Genomic DNA, 27,580 nt, shown 5'->3' with positions numbered 1-27,580 from the left:
AATCCTTAACCAGCCATTCTCTAAGATGACTGGCTGAGTAAAGATGCAAAAAAGGTGCGGTTTCTAGCAGACAATGCAAAACATAGCACTGACTAAAAAATAAATGTCGAATCCCTTCAAACTACAAAAAACTAGCTCTTAGAAAAACTTTGACAATTGCTTTTAAAATTTCTAATTCCCGTTCACGAAATGCAATGGATACATTTGAATTACATCTCTGAAATTAAGAAAAATAAGATTTCTTAGACAAAAGAAGGAAAACCGCCCTTTTTATAGTTAAAAATACAGAACATGCTAATAAGTTTGTTAAATTTTCGGATGTAGAAATGGAATTCATGTATATTTTTTTTTCTTCGCAGCGTGAAAATAAATTAGACTCCTGTATTCAAGAACCACATGCAGAGAGTCTCTGTTGGTTTAACAAGTCCAGAGGTCCACATAGGTCTAGGGTATCTCATCCCTGTCTAAGCCATAGTATTATAAGGACCGCCTTTGGGCAAGGACTCAAGCTGAATCAAAGCCAGCTTAATCTAAACCAACAAATCAACCGTCTAGTAAAGTAATAATGTCGATCCCCAAACCAAGAATCGTCAACCATTCTCATATTTACCTTAGTAACTTAAATAAACCCTTGCTCACTTTTATCATATGCATTACTAAACCCACAGGAGAGCAAAGTAGCAAAGAGCTGGTAGTGAATAACGTGGCTAATCATTCATTCCCTGTTGGCTCATGCACATCATTATGACACATTATCGCGTGCATTAGGCTACCAAGGTTAGGTGCAAGCAACCCTAGGTATTTTACGAGAGTGGAACAGTAACCTTGGGATCATGTATGAGATTGGCATGTGTGTGTATAAATTTCGAGGCCGTAAGTCCAATCAGCCACTGCGGGCAACATGACTGAGTAGTGCAGCAATTAGCTCACGTTTGCAACGCCCATTGATAATTCCCTGCCTACTGCACACTATTCCACCGAGCTTTAAGTAGATAACAGTGTCTCCGGAATCAAGAAAAGGGAGTTGGGTTAGCAACGCCTTCCCTGAAGGCTTGCTAAAAGAACCGGATGACTGTGCCCCTCTGGTGCCACTCCCTCAGAAGGGGAAAAGCTATTTACATACATACACACGCATACACACCAACACACACGCACACGCACCCATATATATGGGTGTGTATGTATGTATGTATACTTTTCTAGCTTCCTCTTTCTTTTAATGATATATATATACACTATATATATATATATATATATATATATATATATATATATATATATATATATATATATATATATATATATATATATATATACAAATATATATATATAATAAACTTAGATGATATAATGGATTTTAGTGAAGAAATTCAGATTGTTAATAATAATAATAATAATAATAATAATAATAATAATAATAATAATAATAATAATGATAATAATAATAAGCCAGTTATTGATGTTCAAAGAAATTTTATTGTCAGTGATTAAAATATGAAAGTCAGCACAGAATTTATGATAATTCTCTTTGATAACTTTATATCGATTAACGTTGATTTCATCTTACTCCTACAAAAATACTTATTTGCATAAAAGTAAAGTATTTCGAAGCTGTCTTGTTTGTAGCTATTTCATATCAGCTCGTGATTTATTAATTTCAAAGCATCTCACTAAATATATATATATATATATATATATATATATATATATATATATATATATATATATATATATATATATATATATATATATATATATCTATATATATTATTAATAATGTGTGTATAGGCGTGTGCGTGTCTTATAAGAATGCATTTTTATGCGCATTGATAACTGTATATAAAAAAAAACAGAAATAGACGTACAAGCACGAACACTGCTATGAGCTGAAATGACTTCCAATTGCACAAGTGTGTCACACTTGGCTGAGGTGTGACTCACCGTCACCTGCGTCTATTCGCTGTATCCTGCTGCCGCTGTGGACTCGCTGTTCTTGAATTGCGAAAGACTTCTTCTTCTTATTATTATCCTTTAGAACAATGGGGATGCCTGAGATGTCAGATACTATGACGGGTGGTTGAGATGTCCTTTCTTGGTGACATGGAAACGACGTTGTGTTGTCAGGAGACAGACAGACGCACAGACGCAGAGAAGGTTGTAGCAGAATGACTCTAGGAAAGGAAATGAGAGAGAGAGAGGTGCGTTAAAGTAGGAAAACTAGGCGGACAAAGAGAGGAATGACTAAGTAACATAAGTAGCAGATAGGAATGACAATCACGATCTTGCTCAGCTGTTTTAGTCACCCAAGATAACATAATCTAACTATTTTTCGAATAATGCGTTTTCTTGGACTTACGGGAACATTTCACTCTCTTCTAAAATTTTATTTTATTTTGTTCTTTGACGTACTGTCTCTTTTTACTTTCTCTCGGTGTACTCTGTCAGACAAAAAGGAACTCGACTGACGGAATGAAAGGATCTGTGGTAAGTGCCCTTATAGGTTTCTCCTGTGAGGGCACTGCAAGATGTTCAAGAAAGGTTTGATTTTCTTATTTTTTCTACTTGGCACATTGCTGCTTGCACCAGACTGCTAATATTCACTGTACGTTTCAGTAGTGCCTGGTAACCTTTCATAAGACAGGGGAGTTAATTCCGACTACATGAGTGAAGGAATGAATTAATGAATGAATTAAGCTATAAAGCCACGTGCTGTGGTGCTTTCAAGCAACCAAGCAGCGCTTAAGACAGTGAAACGATGGAACCGGAGTGGCTAGACATCAAGATAAAGAGGTCTAGAAAACGAATGAGATGAAGTAAAAGGATCTGAAGGTGAAACTAGGAAAACCCCACGGTTGTACTGAGAAGTAATAGTTAAAGAGGTTGGACGGGAAGATGGAAGAGGGTTCGGAGTAAGTTTAAAAAGTGGGTGCAGCTAAGTGCTTTGACCTTATCTTTAATCTAAGATTGGGACTGATGTTATTGCATTTTAATGGCAAAGTTTACCAAATCTTCAGTAAAGGTTTGTCGCAACTTTCCGTAATGGTCAGTGGCATCTAACGTGCATTGGTGGTCAACTACAGAATACCCAAGCACTGATCAGACCTTATGGCGATTGTGTTCTCTCTTCAAGAAGTCAGCAGTGTAGCGAACATGTCACAATTCGGCCTTCGTTGGAAGTCACTCATCCAGGTTCTAACCAAACCTGCTGATGCTCAACTTCACTAATGATGGGGCGGGGGGCCTTGAGAATTCACATTATTTCGCTCCAAAATCTCTGCAAGGACCAATAGAATATAGTTATTAACTCGGTTACGAGCTGCTCAAGAGCAAGAGCCTGTGCTGGCATAAGGGTAACTTAAGTTAATAACAACAACAAAAGTTATTAGAGGTCGCAATTAAAAGAACCATATATAATTAGAATAATCGCAGCTTTAGTTGCTGTAGTGTAAAATTCAGTCCACTTCATAGGATTTTGTTTATTATCCGAGTCTGCAATCACTGATTTACTTACAGTGTCGAGTTTCTAAAACCCCCTTATCGATTCAGAATGAAAAAGATTGGTTTTGATAGCATATCAGTAAATGACTGTTTAGGCTCTCCCTGACCTAGAACGTAAATTTCAAATGGAGCCATAACAATATCCGAGACAAAATTAAAACTATATTCCTGACTTAAAAAGTAAAAGAATGAGAAAGCTATGGGGTGTCGTGCACATAATGTTCCGACTGATGGACCCCTCTGGTGTCCTACTTAATTTTTTTTAGTCTTGGCTAGATAAATACAGTGTCTTTTAGCTCCGTAGACTTCTTCACTATTATAAGAAAAACTAAAAACAAAAACACAGGCGTCCCTGATATTTTCATCGTAGTTCCAAGGCCATCTTTGGAAAAGAAACACTACTGAAAGTTGGTGTTTACATTCGAAGTCGTTCCGAAGCTAATGAAGTGGAATTGACGATGAAGTGATCGATCCCGTGCTGCCAAAAGTTTGAAAAGAAACAAGGCAGGTACGAATCATTTATTATTCATTTGACAGTCATGACATATAATAGTTATGATTAAAGATGTTAGCGGAGATGTTTGTTAACGTAAAGGCGAATGATTTTATTCTTGTAAGTAAATAATTCATCGTTAAATTCTTGCTGAAGTAGCTGAAGGCATCTCTGAACCTTGGCAGTCTTAGGCGAGTCTTATATACAAGAAATTTAAATGTCATGACAGTTCCTACCATTCTCTTGCAGGCAATTGCATGACTTTGGAATATTTTTAGAAATATCCGTTAAGGGCATCATAGGCGTAACTTCCCCTGTTCGTAGATTGTCAGCATAGGGTATGACATTAAATAGGCTACAGTAGCCTGCCGTGTAGCTTGGTAGGCCTCTGTAAAATCTAGACGATTCTGTTCCCAAAAGTGTTTTGATTCATTTATTTTACCTAGATTTTTGGCAGAATGCATTAAAGTGTGGGTACCAAACTAGCCAGAAGCCTATAGGCCTTATCCCGTTGCGGGTTAGTGCTGTCAGAGCACCTAACACGGTGCACTGTAGGCATTAGGTTACTTCAGGTTCTTTGTAGCATTCCTTAGTGACAACCCCTTTCATTCCTTTTACTACACCTGTGTTCATATTCCCTTTCCTCAATCTGACTGTCCACCTTCTCCTAATAATTATTTGGTGGAACTATATAGTAGCTCCAACAAGGCTACGATTGCCTTCTAACTTAACTTTTTTACAGTCTTTTGGTTCCTAATTATGACCATCTTTTAAGTTTTGGTGCTCGAGTGTAATTAACCCGTAATTAACCCTCTGAAGTCCATCCATTGGTGGTTTCATATCGTGATCTTCACAAGACAGAGCAAGGTACGCCTATTTTGAACGGTTCATATCCCGTCTGGCAAATGCAATAACTTGTTAACAAATGGGTACCCCCCTGGGCCGGTACTAAACACGGTGAGGAGACATTCCATTTGGCCGACAACAAACGGATGCACCGCCAGTATCAGAACCCCTAAAAGTGTAGAAAAAACCCGTTGAAAAGGTAAAAACAGGTGCAGAGCTAATATACAGTATAGAATTACCAATTATTTCATAGTGCAACTGTGGGGTTTTCTGTTAGTTACACCTTTAAAACCTTTTTTACTCTGTTTCCCGTTCATCACTGAATAATCTCAAAGGTCCCAGTGCTTGGCCTTTGGCCAGAATTTTATAATATGTAAGCTTATATACCTTGGTGTAGCCCAGACAAATTTATCCTTGGATAAACCTTGGCTGTTGCTAACCTTATGCTTTGCGTAATAGGCTAAGGCTGTTTCTTTATAAATAGACCTCTGTACAATTTACAGAAGACTGTGAGATCCTAACATGTGATGGTCTTCTATGTTTTCTGTGACAACCACCAGGCTATGGTAAGTTTTAAGCAGTAAAGATGTAGGCTTAGGATTTTTTATTATTAATTCATACTGTTTATCGTAGGTGTGTTTTTTACTTTCATCACTGGAGGTAACCACTCATTTCTATGTTTGCCGTAAACATACCTCTATTTAGTGTGACTACAATGTGACATGGGGATGTTTTGAGTAAATAAAAAAAAACATTGGTTAGCCTAAGGGGGATTGGTGGGGGGAATATGGAAAAAGGCTCTGGTTGTGTACTTAGAAAAAATACAAGTTACTTTAAACATTTTTCATTTCCTTATAAAAAATACAAACCATTTCCTTGTATGCAGGAGACTTACTCTGTAAGTGGGAGGTTGTTATTTGTCAACTGACTGGAAGTTTGAACTGTGAAATCCACTTGAAAGTGTCTCGACCATGGTCCTGGAAATGAACTTTAGAAATTATAATTCTAGCAACCTCCTACTTTGTCAGTCATGGGGATGCCGAGCAGTAGGGCCCTAAGCCTGAGTGAGAGTTGTCTGGAGTTTCACTCAAGTAAGGATATCCTCAGAGAAAGAGATGCAACTCCTGGAGGATTACAGTGAAACCCCGATTTATGGGGATGCATCCCACACCCTCCGTGAATAGGTGAATACTTAAAACCCTCTAAAAACACTTAGAACTGCCCATTATGATAGTTTAAACACAAGAAAAACCCTGTAAAAAATGCTTATACCTGAGTATTTTAATAGTTTTATCACAAAATGTATTTATTCATGAAAATTATATGTGAAAAATACAGTAATGCTAGTGAATATTTCTCAGTGGAAAATACCGAATGAGCGAATTTTCCGAATAATGGCTAGATATGTTCTACAGAAAACCCGCACGCGTGAGTCCGCCAATCGCAGAGAACGCGAATACAGTGGGGCTTACTGCACAATGTGCCAGGCGGAGAGGATGGTTTGTAATACAGCTCTACCCACTACCCTATCCAATTTATTGAAAGGAAGAGTCAAGAGAATTACATCTTAAAGCTCTGAAATTGGTTGCTGGATTGTATAGCTTATTAGTATCATGGTCCATTCCAGCAGGTGTTTGGTCTGAGCACTACTCTGTATAGGGAGCAAGGAGGAAGAGACCAGTCTCATGGCATTTATCCTCAGACTTATACTCAAGCAGGTATTAAAGCAAGACACTTTTTTGTCCAAATGGAGCTTGTGTGACCACACAACCTGTAGAACAGCCTCCTCAGGTCCCAAAGAGATGGTATCCATGGATTTGTGGGCAGCTTCTTCATGTAGAATGAGGTGAATGTGGTCTGATATTTCCAAACCCCTGCCCTCATTACCTGAAACACCAAAAAGTTATCTGGAAAGGCTAGGGACAGACCCACACCCTTGACTTCTTGAGCTCTGGCCCAAACTAGATGACTGCTGTCCTCTCCTGAGAAGTTGTAAGCTTGTTTGATCACTTTATGAACCAAGGACAAAAGGGTGCCCGTAGATACCACCCTCTTATGATTGCCAGTACAGTTAGTCCTCTACATACAAAATTCAAAGATACAGACTTCTGTGTCTGCACAATATGTTGGATACATAAACTGTATGCACAAGACCAAATTGCAGAGATAGAAAGCCTTATTAGTACTGCACAATGCTATTGCTGTAGGCTAATGACAATTTTGAATGCTTAGGCTAACTTTGTTGGACTTGCAAAAAAATTTAACTTACAAATGAGCTGAGGAATGAAACTTGTTTGTATGTAGAAGACTACGTGTACTAACAAAGTCGCAGACACTCTGGCTTACGAGGTCAGGTCCTTTTAAGATGGTACCTTAAGGCTCGCACCAGGCACAAAAGCATTTCATTCAAGTTCGCCACCAGTGAATTCTTATTAGGGGATTGTGAAACTCTTCTGTCTTTCATCAGAGATTGACAGGTTCTTAGTTTTTCACAGACTCAAGAATTTACAAGAATGAGAGAAAACCCCAACCCTCTGAGTGCTGGACTAGATATGATAAGTTGCGTAACTCCCTGATATGCTTTGCTGAGCTGAGGCTAGCAGGAAGTCATTGATGAGTGCATTAGGGCCTTTGAAGGAAATTGCACAATGGATCAGAGTTCAGTCTCCCCTCCACCACTGCCTCAGCTTTACTCTTCAGTAAGAGTAGGGACAAACCCAGTACTGCACTGGAGTGTTCTGCAGAGTGAGACTACTCTGCCAAAACATATAGAGAACTCCGACACCAACAACTTCCTGAACTTACCCTCTCATCTTTCAATGAAACACCTCTACAGCGACATTGCCAGTGTTGTGCAGGAAAAGAAAGTCGTAGACGGTTTGTTCCTAGGCTTCTACAGTTGACTTTTCTTGGTGAAGTCACCCAGGAGCCTGGATACCGGTCATCAATCTCTGATAGAGAAAATGCATTCTGTGTTAGGATCTATTAGTAAGAGTGACTTCATACTTTCAGTGGATATGAATAATGCAAAATTTCAGTTACCCATTCAGGTTATGTAAAGTGCACTGTTGAGACTTTAGTACACCTACTAGTGATATATGTTAGGCAGGTGGTTCCTTAGCAGTATGGCTGCTTCAGGCAAAGGAATTACAGGGTCAGCATTGCCTTTTAGAGGGAGCACTGATGTTGTGTCAAAATCATACTAATTTTTTTCAGTTTCAGTTTGCCTTTAGCTTAAATTTAATTTAGTTGTAAAACAGTGGTTTGAATGTTGCAAATATTGAAATTGATAGAACAGTTTTAGTTTTGTTTGTACATTTAAGAGTATGTTTACATCAGTGTTTTATAGTGTAAGGTAAGGAACGCTGTGTTTCACTATGAAGTAATGCAGTTTTACTACATTGAATTTTTTTTATTCAAGATTATCAGAATAGTGTATGTTTATTGGTATTACGGTTGTTAGAATCAAGAACATGACAATCATGTCATAAGAGGTTATTTTATGTAAAAATATAAAAGTAGAGAAACATCGACAATCAGGAGAATTCTCAGGTTTATTGCATACACTGACGTCTTGTTATTTTAAGAGGTAACCAAGAAATTAATGCTAAAATACTGACTATGGTCTGGTCACTTCTTTTTAAACAGGTAATTTGCAATGATGAGCGGTGATTGCAGACATTTATGTGTTGGAATGAGTTTGGTATGGCTCTGAATATAATTGAAGTGCTCGCAAAATTTCTCCCCAATTACTAAAAGCAAATAAAATATCTGTGTTGGTCTGGGCAACCCCAGAAGTTTCTCCTCCACCGCTACCTGTGAGTAAAATTTGTTTACTCTGTGGCCATTTTTGCTGTTGAAATATTTTATGTAGAATACTTTGGTGCAATGGTCATAAGAATCTCTGGAAGTGACAGTAAAGCATGAAAATGTTAAGGTATTTACATTAAGAAAAAATATTGTAGGTTATCTTTAATTGCTTTATAGATGAATATGGTAAAGTAGGAATATTAGGAAAAGAAGACAAAGACAAGAAAATATTACAAATACAGTACTAAAGAACATTACTTAGACAAATCAGTCATGACATACTCAAGAATACATAAGTAGTCAAGGAAATCATGAAGTCTTGTAGACCTGGACTCAAGACCAGGTAGTGGGTTGAGGTTTTACAAATGATTTAAATCTTTGACCCAAGATGTTGAAGCTTATATATCTTTATTCCCGAATAGGTTACAAGGACTTCAGTAGTGAATGAATGTTTATTGAATGTATGCTCAAAGGCTGGCTATTCATTGTCAGCTCCCTTTACTTATACAGTGCCTTTTTATCAAGTGACTTTAGCCCATTTTTAGAGTTGTGGAGCTCGTGCATTTTGTAATACAACATATTCTGACACTGAAATTTGTAAATAAGACTTGGATCTTAGTTCTTGTGATTACAATTTAGAAGCTCAGTTGGTGAATTTATAGAAACAGCTAAACCCTTAGTTGTTGAATTTATACCTTTGCAGGGAACAGTTCAGTTGATACATATCCCAGTGAAGGATGACCGTGATACAGATCTGACTCCATTCTTCCCTGTTGTGACAACTGCTTTTAAAAACTGCCAAGGTGAGACATGCTCGATGTATTCACCATCATTCACCCATACTCTTTCTGTTTTAGACCTTCCTGTTATGGACATGAAGAAATGAATTCTCTCTACCGTCTTGTGCATTCTTTTCCTCAACTCCCATCTGGTCCAGGTTTCTGTCCACAACCTTTTTTCATGTGGGTCCTTCCTAGTAGCCTTCTTACGACTCCCAGGTTACTGTTTTTTCTGATTAAATGGCAATAACATTTCCTAATGAATTCCTCATTTTTATTAGATTTTTCTGCAGACCAGTTGAAGTAATAAAGCTTGGAATAGTATAAAAGAAGTCTTGCTATTGTATATGGACGTTTGGTTCAGTATTGTATGGTTTTATTCATGTTGCATTAAGAAAAAAAATTAAAGATAATTAGTGATATGATGTATTACCTGACAGTTGAGGCCGCAAACCACAGATATTTTAAGGACTGTTTGACACTCTCAGAGGTCTATTGTCTTTTGGTTTGGAAATGTGTTCAGGCATAATTATGAATCCTTATTTTTAGCTATGCTGTTGTTACCAGAGTTAATTATGAATGATGGTTGTATTGAAGACCGTCAGTTAAAATCTAATTAGATAATAACCAAACCAAGAGACATAACAGTCTGAGACTGAAATGCTTGATAGTATAACCCTGTCTGTGTGAGCTTTCAATAAAAATTCCTTCACGTCTTTATTGCCGTTACAAAGCTGAGTGATCTCGCCGGCCCCAGTGGTGGGTGGGTCATATGGGCAAAGTTTCAAATATTCCACACTCCATTTATAACTCTATTTTCTTATCCCAAAACTTTGCACCTAAATCTACTCTCCTTTCTGTTTTGAAAGTTTTTACAACCAGTACTTTTCATTCATGCAAAGGTCATTTCATGCATGTTTGTACATTGCCCTATTTCTTTTACTGTGTTATTTCTAGTAGTTGTGAATGTGGCTTTTATTTTGGTAGGTCAGTATTATACACCCACAAATTGGAATGTTGGATTTTAAATGGGTGAAAGGTCTCTTTTATTTATTTTTCTTCCAGGGAGAGGAGTGATTTTTACTGTGTTATTTCTCATAGTTGTGAATGTGGCTTTTGTTTTGATAGGTCAGTATTATACCCACAAATTGGAATGTTGGATTTTAAACGGATGAAAGGTCTCTTTTATTTATTTTTCTTCCAGGGAGAGGAATGATGTTTGTGTGCTTAGCAGGAGTGAGTAGGTCAGCCACTCTGGCCCTTGCAGCTTTGGTAGGCAATACAGATTTGCCTCAGATGACCTTGAAATATGCATACAAAACAGTGAAAGCAGCAAGACCCTTCATTTACCCCAATATAGGATTTTTTTCACAAGTAAGTTGCCTAATTTAATTCGATATTTGTAATCTTTGATAACAATTTGACACTTGGTAAGGAATTTAGTAATTGAGCTTGATAAATATAATTAAAAACCACACCTTTGAAGACTAAACAGTGTCCGTCATTACTACAAACAGTTAGTTATGTTTACTCTGAAAAAGGAGCATGAAGTCTTAAAACTGTCAGTAGTTACAATAAATAATGTCACAGTTTTATTACATTACAGTACTACCTATATTGGTTAGAACAGTCTGCTCTTATCGCATCCTGCTGATGTTCTGTACCAGACCCTTTTAATTGAGGAGAGACAACATTGGGAAGAAGAGGTCCTTTGAATCACCTTGAGTTCTTTCCAGGACATTCCTGGTCCCTGTTTTTGGTAGTGTCTGGAGGCTGTGTACTGTTTGTCTTGTAACTATTGTAGAGAAGTCATCAGGAGTAGCATCCTGTCATGAATTTTGTTACATTGGTGGATGGCCTCTCCTCATCAACCACAATTCCGAGACATCTTCACTCTCTCTTTTTATGCTCTTGCTTTTGGTACGACCAGATTTTGCAGCACGGCTGCAACCTTGGGTAGCATTATGGTCTAATTTTTGATAGCCTGACCTTGTTTTTGGCCACAAGGCTGCCTGCTGTAGATGTCAGGGTATTGATGTCATGATCATAAACCCAATTGACTGTTCTCTTCATAAGCCTGTCATTTCTGGATTTAATTTGTGTGGGACTTCCTAGTCGGCCTCTCCACTCTTGGCTTGATAATGCAGCCATAGCTATACTATGTTGCTGGTAGTCTTTCTTGGCTGGGTTTTAGTCACTGCTACTGACAGACAAAACTAAATCTCTTATATGAAGCATCATCATAACTTTGACAACTTAGGTTTTTCTATTTTAAAGGCATCTGGGTCAAACAAGCCAGTCAGTGCTGCCCATTCTAATTTTGAACTGGTCAGGTCAAAATAGAAAATCATATCCATACTTTTGAGGTGAACACATCATCTCAGTAACTTCATCAACTAAGAAGTCAACCAATATGCATATGAAATTTAGGCCAGAGTCCAAGCGCTGGGACCTATGAGGTCATTCAGAGCTGAAAGGGAAATTTATAGGAACAAGGTTTTAAAGGTGTAAAAGGAGGAAAACCTTGCAGTTTCAATATGAAACAATTGTTTGGAGAGAATGGGAATTAAGATGGAAGAAAGAGAATAAGAACAGGGGTACAGTGATGGTAATGAAAGGGGTTGCAGGTTGCAGCTAGGTCGAGCAATAATCAGACTATACCATTCTTCCTGTCTCTGTAGGTCCTCTACCTCTTACACCTAATGCAAGTTTTCTGAGATCAAGTAGAACATTCAAGGCAGGGATTTATTATGCAGTCTCTCTCTTCCTGAAAAGAGCCATAAAGTCCTGTGGATCTTTTTTCAAAGGAAGCCATGAAATTACTGTAGTAGATGCTTCACATTTGTGCTTGGACAAGTGCTGACCATAGTGATGCCATCATATCCTTTCTTCTTCTGTCACAATATTTTGGAAAAGCCTTTCTCCTTAAAATATATCCAAATACTTCTCTTATTTTATGCCTAAGACCAGAACTTGCTAAATCTTACCAATAGTAAGAAATGAAATGTAGAACTAATGCTCTTGTACTAAGGAGAGGTGAAACATCCATGGTAAAGAAATGTGGCTTAGAGTTACCAAGTCTGAAAATGAGTTTTTACAGAGCAGTATTGTTGATTAATCTTATGCTTTAGTGTGAAACTTAACATATACCATACCAAATTTGATTGACAGCCGTAGGGGGTGGAGTGAGAATGGGTGGTTGAGGATTGCTTGCCACAATCAAAACTAAGCAGTGGAGAAATGTGGCTGGACAAGATGAAATGCTTCCCATAAGTGGCAGGAGATTTCACTCCGCTGAATCACTGCCACTTTTCTAGTATGGAATATATATTTATTTTTCAGTGCTTACCTGGTATTATAGCTTAAGTAAAATAAGAGCATTGCTGTATGGATACACTGCTTGTTAATGTGGCATTATTTCAAGTTGTCTACAGTAAACCCCCGTGTTCACAGTCTCATCTATTCACAGATTTCTCTGTGGAACGTACATACACATTATTCGCGGAAAATTCGCCCATTCGCGGTATTTTTCACTGAGAAATATTCACTTATTACTGTATTTTCATATTTTCATGACTAAATGCACTTTTTGTGATAAAACTATTGAAATACTCAGGTTTGAGCATTTTTACAGGGTTTTTTTTGTGTTTAAACTAACAAATTAGGCAGTTCTAAGTGTTTCTAGAGGGGTTTTAAGTATTCATGGATTTTAGCTATTTGCGGGGGGGTGCAGTACGCATCCCCCACGAATACTGTACGGGGGATTTACAGTATTTCTGTAATGTGAAAAGAAAGTTGAAGTGCTGTCATGAATGCATATTTTCATTATTAAATCAAGGTCAATTTTACAAAGGTAAGCAGCTCACTACTTGTCATTTTCAATACAGTTATGGAATATAGTGTAGCTAATCATACCAAATACTAGTGCATAGTTAATGTTATATTTTGTCTTAAAATGAGGTCAGTTGGATTCCAGGAACATTTTTGTAGGCATTAGTATAGTTTGTTTTAATATCATACAGCTTAGCTGAACTTCTAACAGCTTTGAGCTTTAAGACTCTGCGTTAAATTTTATTTTAAAGTGACGATTTTTATGCATTTCAGCTCGTGAGATATGAGAAAGATGTCCGAGGCACCTCCACTGTGACAATGGTGCCATATCCCCCTTATTCCTCGGACATGATACCAGATGTATACCTCCAAGAAATAAATCAGTCGGTTTCCGCTCCTTTCCATGCATTTCTTCCCATATGACTAGTGATTGGAATGCTGAGTATTGTGGCAATATCACTATTCATACCAAATTTCACTCTACACCTTGTAGATTTTCTGGCTCTCTGAAATGTCTCGAGACCCTTTGCATTTAGCACTTTTGTGATGAATAGTATTGCGATATATTAAGTAAACTAGTCATAAATTTTAGAGTGACTACATGTACATATGAGAGGCTATGCATAGCTTGAAGCTTTCAGATTACAGAGGTACAGTAGTGTGAGAGTAAAATAATAATATACAGCAGTGTACAGTACTCATACTTAGTCTGAGGGAAATTGGTAGTTTTTTAATGTAGCTAAACTTCTTTTCCATATGTTTATTTTTATTATTTATTCTTTTAATAGTTACAGGAAATGCTATCAGGAATGTTAATTAGTATGTATGCATACAATCTGCTAGTTCTGCTTGCATGTCACCTTTGTATAAAACTTACAATTTTGTTTAAGAATCTAAAATACTAGTTTTATTAGAGTGGAAAAGGCTAATCAGATTCAAACTCCAGGAAGGTTTAAAAAAATTAAGCAGGGTATAAATTTTTTAATTATTATTTAATACAATAAATTTCACAGCTGTGACTGGTGAACCCAACCATTTCTTTGATTACCGTACTGAACTGTTGATATGTTCGTAATTTCCGGTACTGATGTCTGAAAGTAAGTGGAGCTCCAGATGCGGAGCCTTGTATTGCATTTTCTGACAGACAAGATTTGTAATGGAAAGCTGTATACTGTTTATACATATATAATCATATTTTTTAAGTGTTTTTGTTAACATTGAAATATGAGCCTATCAAATCTGTACAGTGTTCTTGCAAATGCTGTACAGCAAAGTGAAAATTTTAATGGTGAACATGAAATGAAAAGGAGAATGCCCATGCAGTTCTATGAAAAATGAAAAGCACTGATAAAGACTGAAAAGCACTCAACAAAAGCACACACATACATGTATACTGCAAATGTCACTACAATTACTGTTGATTACCACACAAAACACTGAAGGCATCAGTAGCTCTTTCATTGCCACACCTTGCAATTTACTGAGACAAGTCTATTCACTGACGGTGACCAGTCCCTGAATACGAAAGTAAAGTGCCAGTTACTCCAGCAAACATAAGAATAGCATGTGTGGGTGCTGTATGTGATCAAATCATCAAATGGAACTCCAGTCATTCATCAATAAAAGTGCTGTAATTAGATTTCATCACACTGAATCTTTGTTTCACAAAAACCCCAGAACACTGCGAACAATGGCTATAGATTATAAAGCATACTAGTATATGCATTAAATTAAAAAATATAAATAAGATTTTAAGTTTTAATATAATGCCCTTGAGAAGGGAAATATTAAAAACTAATGTCAATTTGTGGTTAAAATAACTAAACAAAAAATATTTACACCGGAGAGAACATGAGCATACCACCACAAGTGCCAAACCAGGTCTGAGAAACCTATCACTGAAAGATTGACACACGTAATAATTATGTATGCTGTAGGTGAAATGCATCTTATGATAGATGCAGTGTTAAGTACCTTAATTCATAAACGGAGCCATTATGGGATCAAATTATAAAGAATCTTCAAAAGAGTTTTCATTTTGTTTCATAATTACAATATGAAGTTAAAATGGAGCTCTATTAGTTCATTACCTTGCTGTTAATCACTGTCACTTGGCAAACCTCTGCAAAGCTTTCAGCCCAGAATTCAGACATCAATCTGGAGTCATAATAACGCACACATGCATATTTATAGGCCAGCTGCCAACAAGAAAGTAACAGTATAACAAATTTTCCATGGCATCTAGGTTCTATCTATACAAACTGTACAAAGCAGTCTTATAATACGGATCAAAACATCACCTAATTCAAGGTTTGTATTGAACAAAAATTCCAGGAATAACTGAGAAAATCTATGACTACACAAGGTCTCAAATAGCAGCAATTTCCAATCCCAATCAGTGATCAAACCTTTGGCCTGTATACTCAGTCACAAAATGATAAGAATTCAAACATATAACAAGAATTATTAATGTAACAAAATTATTAAATCACCAACTAAAGCTCTTCAAATGGAGATTTTGTATGTGAGTTACATTTGTATGTTGAGTTACAACAGAGACCATTACAACTAGTTAATGTCTTTACCTAGTAGTTTAAATATATTTACAAGAAGTAAAACAGAATTATTTATATCAAGGTTCCCTATTAATTTGAACACTCTTGGCCAAAATTAATAAAATGTTATAATAAATCTCCTAAAGCTGGAAAAACTAAGTGACTAAAGTGTACAAGGACTTTTTCAATTATTTGTAAAAGTAAAAAATAAAGTACAATGGGAATTCTTCAGCAATTCGCATTATATATTTCTTTACCTCCTTATATACATCTATATAAACATGATCAAACATCCTTTCACCTAACAGAAGCATTTCTGCATACTTTTGTTGTTCCCCTAAAATGCAAGAGTTTATGACCACTAACTTGGGTTTTACCTCAATGCTTTCCTGGGCTAACACTGCTCAGTCATTATCCTTAATTCCATATTCAAAAGTTGCCTCACAAAATGGTACTTGAAAGTGATTTGAATATCATACTAAATGCTGTACCTTTAAAATCCTTGTTTGCAACATACTGTCTTTAATTTCATGAAATCTGGCCACAAGTTGATTAGTGTATCACTGGAATTAAAATTACTGACTGTATACTACAAAATCCTCTTTGAATACTACATGCACTGGGAAAGACTTACAATGCAAACGTTGGTTTGAAATGCACACTACATCTACTCTAAACAGTTCAAAACGACCAACTATTAAAAACAAATTCTATTTGAGAGAACTACATATCTAACAACTAATTTCAATGGCTTTCAAATGACTGACGGATAATACTCCATCAATATTTTCCAGATTCTAACATTTTACTAACATGAGCTACAACTGCTAAGTATAGGACTAATAAACTATCAGCAGACATGAAAGCACATACTACACTATGAACCTAATGGTATGACAGCTCAATTACCACAAGACTTACCCATATACTGTAATCTACTTCTCCTGATGGATGTACAACATTAAGTGCATTTGTGACAACTGTTCTACATCTAAATATGCAGACACTGTATTAGAAACTGCACAAGTTAGGAAGACTTCCATGTAGCTTTGGATATTTTCAGATTTTAAGGTAGCAGTCTGGTTGTTATTGGATGAAAATGATTTAGGAATAAGGTAATGTGAATGATGAAAGGTTCTGGTAAAGGAAATTGCATACCCTACCACTATGCACTGAATGAAGTGTTCAACATCATTTTGACAGAAGGGATTAGAGACAATGACTGATATATAATTTCTGGTCAGCTACACATCATAATGCATATGGAAAGGTATGATTTCTGACGTATGCGACATACTTTAGCAAGAGAAAGAAAAATTGCATATTGAAAGGAATCGTACACTTGATAACAGATCATTTCAAATATTTAATGAAAAAAAATTATATATTTGGAAAAGTATTTCCAGATTATACATATAATAGTTTTATATTCCCGATCATACACACAGTATCATAAAATAATTCAATTCGGTGAATGATCATAAACAAATAAATAACATAAAATGAGGAATGTTCATACCAGGTAAAGGTTAAATGCTCATGAGATTTGATAAAAAATGTGAACAATACATGCATAGTTTTAAAACAATCAAGTGTAATTACCCAGTAAACCATTCAATATATGAACAACCAAAAATCATTAAAATTCACTTGATGCGGGAAGAATTTCTATTATTTTTACACTATCTGCAGCTCTTAACAGATTGAGAGCAAGTTACAGTGAAATCTGTGATGAGGATGAGTACTACGTATATAAGAATTTCAACTTAAATGGGTTGCTCTTAACAAATAGGAGATCCTTCCCTATTTAATCAAATATTCCAGGTTTTATACAGTCCATCATCTTGGAGAGAGGAGGTGACAACCTAATACTCGCCACTATTTTAGCCGGAACAACAAAATGACACAGCGCAGAGTAGGGAAAGAAATGGCCTACCTAAAAATGTTACCCAGCTACCTCAACACACAAACCTAAGGATGATTGTACACTAACACTACCGGCAAGATATATAACAATAAAAATTTTATGACTTTTGCAACACTTGCAATTTGGGTAAATAATAGTCATGCTGGTATAACGTTGCCAGAACACCACCTTGATTTTTGTACTCCTCTCTGTTACCATAATCAACGGATGTTCCTTTCAGTGTCGTCATCTTTCCACCCAAGGCATTCAGTATGGCGTTGCCAGCACAGAGGTCCCACTTCTTGATTAAAGTGACATGTACGTATGCATCTGCCTCGCCTTGTATCACTGCTAAAGTTTTGTATCCTGAGAGCAAAAGAAGTTTTTAACTTTACGAATATGAAATGCCTAAGTACATTTGCAAGACGATGCTACAGTTAAGAATTAATTAATTTCTTTCAATGCAAATACAATGGATCCAACATATTTAAAGATTACTGTATTTGTACAGGTCAACAATTTGACTTAAACATTTTAAGTTACCAAATTATGCCTGTTAAATCACTACAAAATAGAGAGTATTCTGAGAAAGGACAGTTTAACTATAACAGTTAAAAGTTTTAAAGAGGACCTGATAACATGTGAAAAAAATGATACTATACCTGCACCTCCAGCTGGAATGACGACAGTGTTTTCACCAAATGCTTTTAAAGCTACGTCTTTGACGTCGCCCGAATGAGACCGCGAGACAATAATATGAGCTATGTCGTCTTTAGGTCCACCCTATATTAAAACAATTTTTAAATGAGAGCTAATAAACAGAAAAAACTACAGACCATAAAATAAATGCATCCGATTACATTTAAATGGAAAAAATTATGCATACTTTTTTGGTCTAGAACATAAACTATACAAAATTTTTGGGGATAATTTCTTTTTCATAAATATATAAACATCTAGTCTTTTATAAAGTACAGTCATTGAATCTTGATAACAGGGCAAGTGTTTGCAACCCAGCACATTTTGCTTTGGCATGAACAATTAATACCTGTACTGCAATACGTAATTCTAATTTAAAGTGTGGCAAAATTCTGTAGTATTGCCACCACATAACAGCCAACTAATCCATACTGTACAATACTAGATTTATACCAACAATAACTGAATGCCTCAACTGTAGCTCTGTGAAATAGTTTAAGTCATTCCATGAAACATTCTGTATGGTCTTTCAGTAAGAGAGACTACAAGCCATTACACCTGTTCATAATGAATTACAGTTACTGCTGGCATAAATAGTTCACAGAATTAATAAAGTACCATAAATTTCCCAATCTGTTTCTTGAATCCACAGAATTACATTCACCCTGATGAGATGAATGGGCGCTATCAGTAAGTTTCTAAATAAAAGGATTTTCAATATGTTAAGAACATGCTTGATGATCTCGCACAACAGAACAGGAAAATAAGTCTCTCAGAAAAGTAATAGACAGGGAAGCAGCATGACAAAGGCCAGTAGGAAAGGTCAGAAAATCATGTAAAAAGGGCATAAGTGAAGACCTAAACCAGATAGTAATTCTGGCAGAAAGTGCAAAAGACAGAAGAGAGTAGCAGAGAGAGATCTCATTTCATGTCCACTCCAGCAAAGGGGAGATCTGACAGGAAAACAATGACAATTCACATTACAGCACTATGGTACAACTATTCAATCAGTAAGTTCCTGCAATACAGTGACAAAAATTACTGACCAATACGAATAAAGGAATGATTACCTGATCTTTTGTAACATGAAGTTTAGGAGAAACACCTTTACCAGCCCATCCCCAGGCTGTTAAATTTTCGAAAGGTTTGTGAATGACACCTAGTGTTGGGTAGCCTTTCACTGCAACACATACCATGGTGGTTACGTACTGTTTCAAGTTTTCTGAAAAAATAAAAATATCTAGTACAATACTGTTCAGCATGCAAAATAAGCCTCAAAGCAACAGGTTTGTTATTTCTGATATATAAAAATATTTAAATTTTTATATATGTACCAGTGCTTTGGTGCTGCAAGCACTGATGCACAAATAAAAGTATAGGTTCCTATACTGTATTCTAAAAATACAATATCTGTTGTAAAGTACTTTTAAGCTAATGTGCAGTTCTTGAATTAAATTCTCATATGACACGATGTAAAAGAATAAAAAGAAAAAATCGTTTACTTTATTGTACCTTTCTTTGTGCAAATTGTTACTGAATCTCCAAGTTGGATACTTCTGGTCCTCTAAATAAATATGAAAAGAAGTTTCTTCATATGCAACGACCAAAGATATTAGAAACTACACAACTTCTTGTGATACTCATATGTCAAAGCTAACAATATTTTCTTCAAGAACAATGATGCTTGTTCCACTGGACAAACCTGTGTACTCCTGAGTAGCATCAAGGGGATCTATCCAAACCCTTATGTCTTCCGCAGGGATGCTGTCGTCATCTACGATGGTGCTCTCTACTTCTACATTAAATGTTGCAGCTGGAGAAACGGTTGATGCATCAACGTTGCTTTTATCGTGCTCTTCGGAAATGACCTGAGAAATCAATAAACAAGTGAGCAATCTGATGGACCTTGAGATACAATAAAATTTGTGATTTAAGTCTTCAAAATTGCAACTAGGAGGCTTAACATTACAATAGTAAGTCCCACTGGGCGAGGGGTTTACTTCATACAGTCTGCCTTGAGTATCAGACACACACAGTAGTCAAGGTTCTTTGCAATGACCCTTTTGGCACCCAATTGCACTGCTTTCCATCTTTGATTTTTCACAGGTTTACTCCAGTCACTTTTCACCTAACCGTAAAAGTTCTTAAACTTTTCACTTGTTCTAATTTATATCTCTCTGTGAAGCAAAAATCTTATGCACGTTATTATGAGAGCCAATTATAACAACTGGCTCATTAAACTACAATATGTACACTGATGTTAACCCCCAAATAAACAACTCAATAAATATCTGATACAAAAACCAAGTTGAAAGAAACCACCTTCGAGGAGACTTTCCTTGTTCAAAATTATCAATACTTAACCACAGTAAAAAATAAAAATAATAAATAGTCAGGAAAGAGCCAAATTAAAACATCATCCTCCATCAACTAAAATAAAGTAATTATGAAAAACAAACTTAAATATTTTAATACTGCATATTGTTTGTTTCTCTTTAAATAGTGGGAGATAATCATTGGTTTTATTTCCCCCCCATTATTGCAAGATTTTCTTGAGAATTCTAAACAATAATCCAAGGTGGCTTTCATTAGTACATCATTACACTATTAATCTTATTGATAAAAAGATGTGTTTGTTAATCAAATGTTCATTACTTCTTACCCTGAACTTATAAAATAGGCAACAGAATTGTTTTAAAATCAGCCTAAATTATTAAAACTTTGCTTAAATCTAAGTATATAAATATACATTAGTAACAGCCTTACTCAACATGCACAAGTATGCAAAAGTGAACTTCACTAGAAAAACTACTTTTAGTGTACATAATCTTTTATATGAGTCCAGCAATGAGTGTTACATTTTGTGTCTGTGCAGCATCACAAGTCATGTACACTTTAAGTATTTCTTCGTATCAAAAGTACAAGCGGCCAGTCATCTGAATGATTATAAGAAACAAATCTATATACTTTACATACAATAGGAGCTGGAAACAAGCTAGTGTTCTAAACTTGCCAAACAATTCTGATTAGTAGAAGGGGAACATCATTCAGATTTGTATTGCGATGCACTGAAGTTTTATGATGATGGAACAGTTGACTACTTGGCTACCAACGTACTGAATGATGCAGAAACAGAAAAAATTCTCTTGAAACAGCAATGTGGAATTACATGACTTCTAAGAAGAGTGATAATGTTCAGCTAACTGTAAAGTTAGTACAGTAAAAAAAGTAAGACATGTACTCTTCAAGTCGCTCAAAAGCTCACCTCTACTCCTGGGAATGCCTTTGTTAAAGCATAGAACATGGCCAAATGAGACTTGAGGTCACCATCAGTAACTGGATCATTTGCACCCTCTTTGGTTTTCCCTTTACTCTGTTCGTTAAGTGTTGCCTTGACACGCACGTCGTACACCTGTTTAGAAGCGATTTTACCAAATTGCATTATTCACAATACTATGTACTAGTGTGTGCACTATTTTATTAACCATAAAAATTAATCCTTACTCCATTGTGGAAATTTATCCTCACAAAGCACATGAATGTGTACAACCTGTTATGTTTAACAGTTTATGCATTACGTGTTTAGCCATCAAACCTTACTTAAAATCTTTTTCCTAGTCTCATGCTCAACAGGAATGTGCTACTTATAGTGAAATTTGAGTAGCAATGACAATGACGCATGGATTCGCTGAAGTGTTCCTAAAGCCCTGTTGTAAGACTTTCTGTTCAATTTTTTTTCATTTTTCATCCATTCCCTTTGGTCCTTTTCACCCAGCTGCCCAACTTCTTTAACCTTGCTTGCACTAGTTTTCACCTCTCATTCCATAACAAATTCTTTTGATGAACCCATTGAGGGCCTGGAAATATTATTTGGAGGTCTCATTAAATCATCAGGTACTAATGAATTAGTCTGGGTAAAAAGAGATATACCTCAACGTATCAAAAAGGATAAAATTATTTCTTGGCATCTTAATACATCAGAGCAAAAAATCAGAGAATCATTCTTCAGATATGCACCTTACATTACTGTACATGATGTCAAAAGTTCAGCAGTGAACTTTGATGAAGACAGCACACTGTACCAAAACCTAGTTCAAGAATTTGAGTGTAATCAGTGATGCTTTTCATATTGTGTCCTTTTCAGTGTCGATAGTACTGAACCAGTCACACAAATTACATAAAGTTCTGTTTCTACTAAATGCATATACAAATCAATGAACCTACTTGTGAAATAATCAACATAAATATAACTACGGTACACACATCAAAGACCCCTTACACGGACATTAGTCATACAATATATAACTGTCAAAAATATATCAAAAGGTTTACTGGGAATAACCCTGAGCGCCAATCAAAGCTAGGAATTTAAAAAAACAAGTCCTTAAGGCTTTGTTAAGTTAAAAACTTCCAGGAGACTAAGTGAATTCTGTATCTTCATACTGAATTTATAACTGAAACAAAGACAATGAATTAAGTTTTCTAATTACAGTTTCAAATTTATCTCTCATTCTGAACAATGAGAGTCTGCGTTAGGTCTAGCTGACAACATCCCACAAGAAGGAAAAGCAAAGTGCCCTAGGTACTGAAACCAGACTGCATTCAAGAACGTGGCTTAAATATGATGTTGAGCTGTGAACAGATTGAAGAAATAGTACAAAAATTGGTAGACAAAGTATACGCATTGAAGATATTCAGGGTCAGTAAAACAATAAAAATATAAAAAAGATTGAAGAAAATAAAGTGAATAGAAAGGAGACTGATTAGGATATGTGAGAGACATATGAATCTTAGACCTACCAGGGTAGTGATCTCTCACCACCTGCCAACAGGACTGCTGTCTTTTTCTTTTTCTAAAGATGAGAATTTTTTGTAAATATTTATTAGATCACAAATTTCAAACTGAAGGCACTGGTTTCTTTAGTTTGTACACACTTCAATATACAGCACCGTGCTGTACTTAAAACCACACCCCATAATAATCAAATGGAAAAAGTGTTTACAATAAAAAAAACTCTGAAAAATTAAGGTTAGATGGAGATGGATAGTACTAATGTACATAAATATGCTGATGACTAAACCAAAAAGTAAAGTGAGAATTAAGTAACAATGGGGTCTTTCTCCTTCTGATTCATATAAAATTAGTAACAATTTAAAAGTCTGTACATTCCGTACAGTACTGTCTTGTGAAATACAGACTAAACATTAGCATTCAAGCTCTTGATACTTATAAAACCTGCTGTACTGTACTGACATGTAGTCTACCCAACAATACTTACAATTTTACCACCCCTTTCTGCTGCATCAATTGCAGCAGAGAGTAATCTCTTCAGGCTAACGGTTGCTGCACGACCGTCAAAATCAGATCTGGGCAGGGGTTCCAGAATTTCTATACAGTAAAACAATGAAGAAGATCATACCACCAATGAGGGCAATTCCAAATTTATTTAAACGGATACTTGCGCCCAGATTCATCTTGACGATTTTTGCATTAGTTTCTTTGGAATCTGTAATGAAAGAACAAACATGCAATCAAGAATCTCTCCCAAAATTCTGGAAATTTCAATAAACCTCTCTTCTGGCAATCAAAAATAATTCAGACCTTAAAACTAAGAGAATTCCATACTTCTAGAGTACCGTACATGAATACCCTAGTGAACTTTCCCAGAACCCTTCCATCATGGGACAAACTTCTCCAGCAAGCTCACTTCCATTGCTTCCATAAAAATCTTCAATTCTTCCAATTTACAATCCTCAACTCTTCCAATTATTACAGGCTTGGAGGTTATCAGGTGACACCTCCTGAAAGGACTTTCAGCACAGGCTGCAGGGGCTATCGCCCCACCAGGATAGAAGTTGACAACTAGACAGTGCCTAGCTAAGTGGTAAACATGCCGTAACTGATGCAGTTCCTGGAGGACTGAGTCCTTCCAAGCAACTATCCAACAATAGCTGAAATTCTGCTGTACAGTACCTGAGAAGGTCACAGAGGTTCTGTCTGCAATAAAAAGGTACAGATCAGCACTGCCCAAGGTATTTGATGATGATGGAATCTATCCATCCTTTTCTGCTCACCTTAAACACCTGTATCAACAATTAGAAGGAGAGACTCCACCTTAAGTTTCAAACCTCTAACTTCAGACAGTCATTCTGCTCAGGAGTCTACCAAGTGATATCTATGAGCCCATCAGAGTTTTTCTTGAAGGAACTACAGGCAGTCCCTGGTTAACGGCAGGGGTTCCCTTCCCAGCCGAGTGCCGCTAACCGAAAATCGCCAATAATTATGATAAAAAATGGATTTTGCAACATCACAAATGCTAATAAACTGCTTATTGGCCCCAATAAACTGCATACCGATGCTGAAAATTGCTTACCGTAGCCACAAATCAGGTTAACGACACCGTTAGCCAAGCGCCATAAAACAGGACTGCCATTAACTGACACCACCAATAAGCATGGACTGCCTGTAATGAAAACTGCATTTCTTCACACCGTAGCCTCTGCCTGTAGGATGAGTGAACGCCATGCATTCTTGAGTTAAGTTCCTCATTCCCAACATTACCATACTGTACTATGGGTTTCTTTTATGTGTCTAGATTTGTGGCAGTAGAGCTGACCTACTCCTGAGTGTGATAAAAGCTCCTGTTCAGCTTAGTATCCACGAAGACTTTGCTTTATGGCCTGTCACAGAGCTGTGAGGTAATACTTTGAGAGAACTAAAGCATACAATATCTTTTTAGGCAAGACATTATGATATATACATAAGTTTCTACATCTGACTTGGAAGCTTACACTCATATGGTCAAGGGCCATCCTAGATTAGATTATGTTAGGTTAGGATCTATCCCTACAAATATTCCAGCCATAATTCTTAAGAAAGGTTAAGGGGACATCCAAGAAAGTTAACCAGGAAGGCAAAGCCCTCGGTCAGGCAGGACACGGCACCCTTGGGTAGGTTAAGTTAGGATGCATCTCTGTAATACCAACTGCTTAAGTTCCTGCTTCGTATCTTTTTTATCAATATCATCACTACCTTAGACACGAGGGATTATTTTTTTCTCCTGAGTTTAGTTTTTGTGATTGTACAGACACACCACACAATTTTCCAAATAGTTTTAGTCTCTGGTTCAGAGTTCCTTATTCTTACCTTTTCACCACCTACAAATTTTGGTTACCATAATTATGAAAGTTAGGTAGAGCTGGATCAGGTTTGGTTGTGGCATACATGTTGTCAACAAAAACATTGATTTTCCAACAAAAATAATTAAAAAACTATTAGTTCAAGCATTATTAAATAAAAATTATTTCAAAATGCCAAATATTTTACTCATTTTTTGCAAAATTTTTATATTAAGTTTCACTCATGAATGCCAACATATCACATCAAACAATAACAGGGTACCACAGTGGGGAAACTGGATTTGTAGGTCAAGGAAACAAAATAAAGTGAAAAACTGAAATCACAGTAACTTAAGGTACTGGGTCCTACAAAGCCAGGATAAAGAAGACTAAACTAACTTAGCCCTAAATGTATAGTTTCTCACTGAGGTTCCCCATCACTTTTTAGACATAGGGGATGAGGTCACATAGGTTAGCCAGGCATTTGTAATTAAAAGGACTTTCTTTGAAACTGATCAGTGTCCCATCAAAACCTATCAGAAATACAGTACTCCACATTGAAAACTTGAACATAGCTCACTTTGTGAAAAGAAATCTTTTCTTGGGAAGAATTTAAAAGAAATTGAATGACTGGTAGATCTAAGTAATAGATACACATGAATTATTTATGAAATGGCAGTTTTATAGTATTTTGCCGCTTATTTGCCATTTTAACGTTATTTTTTGGGAGTTGGCTGTAAGTGTACCATAATTAATTCCACAAGTCCATCCAACAAGACCAGAGCATGGCTACGTCTGTTTGGAATGGTTTATATCCCGTCCGGCAAGTGTAATAACTTGTTAACGTATGGGTACCGCCACCCCACCCCGGGCCAGTACTAAACAAGGCAAAGGGACATTCCATTTGGCCAATAACAAACAAATGCACAGCCAGTGGCAGAAGCCCTAAAAGTGTAGAAAAAACCAGTTTCCAAGGTATTGCACTTGCAGGCGGGGATATGAACCGTTCGAAAACAGGCGTAATAGTCGTGCTCTGTTTAGTGAAGATCGCTTATGGAACCCCTTGTTGGATGGACTTCAGGGGGTTAATTACAGGTTAATTACAGCCCGACCCCCAAAATAATGTTAAATTGCAAATAAGCAACCAAAATACTATAAGAAACTGCCATTTCTCGCTAAATACAAGCGGTGTATCTATTACTTAGAAATACCGAATGACTTTTCAAATGCATAATGAAGGAATGACAATACTCTCATACATTAGGTTTAGACTAGTTGTAAATTAACAATATTCTATAAAACTGACACTAAGTACAGATGAAAAGACCTATCAGTATGGATGAGAAAAGCAATAATTGAATATACTGCCACGATAAAAACAAAGCAGGCCTATAATAGGATCATTTCAAACCCTGTCGTAGCCTATCTATTAACCTAGCCTACCGTTTAGGTTTCAATGTCAACATAAAACATGGGGTACTACTATTAAATAAGTGATGAAAAAACTAGCCTAGGCTATACTACACTTATTTGTAAGTTTAAGTTCTAAAAAAGTGATGGGGATAACACGTCATATAAGGATTACGCCCATTGCGTTTTACCTAAACTACATTCAAATCACAACAAAGAAGCGATTCAGGCCTACTTAAGGGTGGCCCAAGACAGTCTTACGAAAGCCTAGAAAATTCCATGTAAAATAGGTTCGCGAGGCTGCACAATGGTCGACTAAAATAATTAAAATTAAAATGAATTACCCGAAAGTTAATGGGCTTCAACTTACCCATCGAAGTCTGATTATCCAAAAGTAGGGTTGGTTAGGGTACTCGCCTTAAGGGCAAAACGTACTGCACCTCTGACAAGAGTTAACCTGACTCCTTTCAGCACAATTAACGAGCAAATTACACCCTTTCAAAACACCCCTGCACTACTAATGGACCTGAAACGACACTAACCTAAGGGTACGGTGGTCGTGTTCCCTTTTCATTCAGGATTTTAATTGTCTGGCCCGCACACTTGCACTCCCGAGTTTGTGAAGTGACAGCAC

At 36.4% G+C, this 27,580-nt stretch overlaps 1 protein-coding gene and 1 long non-coding RNA gene across 3 annotated transcripts; one reads left to right on the top strand and one right to left on the bottom strand.

The window, feature by feature from the left end:
• Positions 1 to 3,699: 3,699 nt before the first annotated feature.
• Positions 3,700 to 14,455, top strand: LOC136854996 (uncharacterized). Of its 2 annotated transcripts, none has more exons than XR_010857856.1 (5): positions 3,700 to 4,006; positions 8,486 to 8,655; positions 9,351 to 9,450; positions 10,631 to 10,800; positions 13,531 to 14,455. It is a non-coding gene; the product is annotated as an uncharacterized lncRNA (long non-coding RNA). The 2 variants fall into 2 exon arrangements; XR_010857857.1 differs by having other exon boundaries at positions 3,959 to 4,111.
• On the bottom strand, positions 14,224 to 27,454 carry LOC136854995 (inositol monophosphatase 3). The gene is given in 8 exon segments (XM_067131688.1): positions 14,224 to 18,084; positions 18,381 to 18,501; positions 19,488 to 19,639; positions 20,120 to 20,285; positions 21,683 to 21,829; positions 23,697 to 23,789; positions 23,791 to 23,924; positions 27,317 to 27,454. Coding segments are annotated over 8 exon segments (1,065 nt in total). The 5' UTR covers positions 27,321 to 27,454; the 3' UTR covers positions 14,224 to 17,836.
• Between the last annotated feature and the right edge of the window lie 126 nt (positions 27,455 to 27,580).

The sequence above is a fragment of the Macrobrachium rosenbergii genome, chromosome 30 (assembly GCF_040412425.1).
Source record: "Macrobrachium rosenbergii isolate ZJJX-2024 chromosome 30, ASM4041242v1, whole genome shotgun sequence".
NCBI lineage: Eukaryota > Metazoa > Arthropoda > Malacostraca > Decapoda > Palaemonidae > Macrobrachium > Macrobrachium rosenbergii.
Note: the sequence above shows the minus strand (reverse complement) of the source record. Positions and strands in the feature narration are given on the sequence as shown.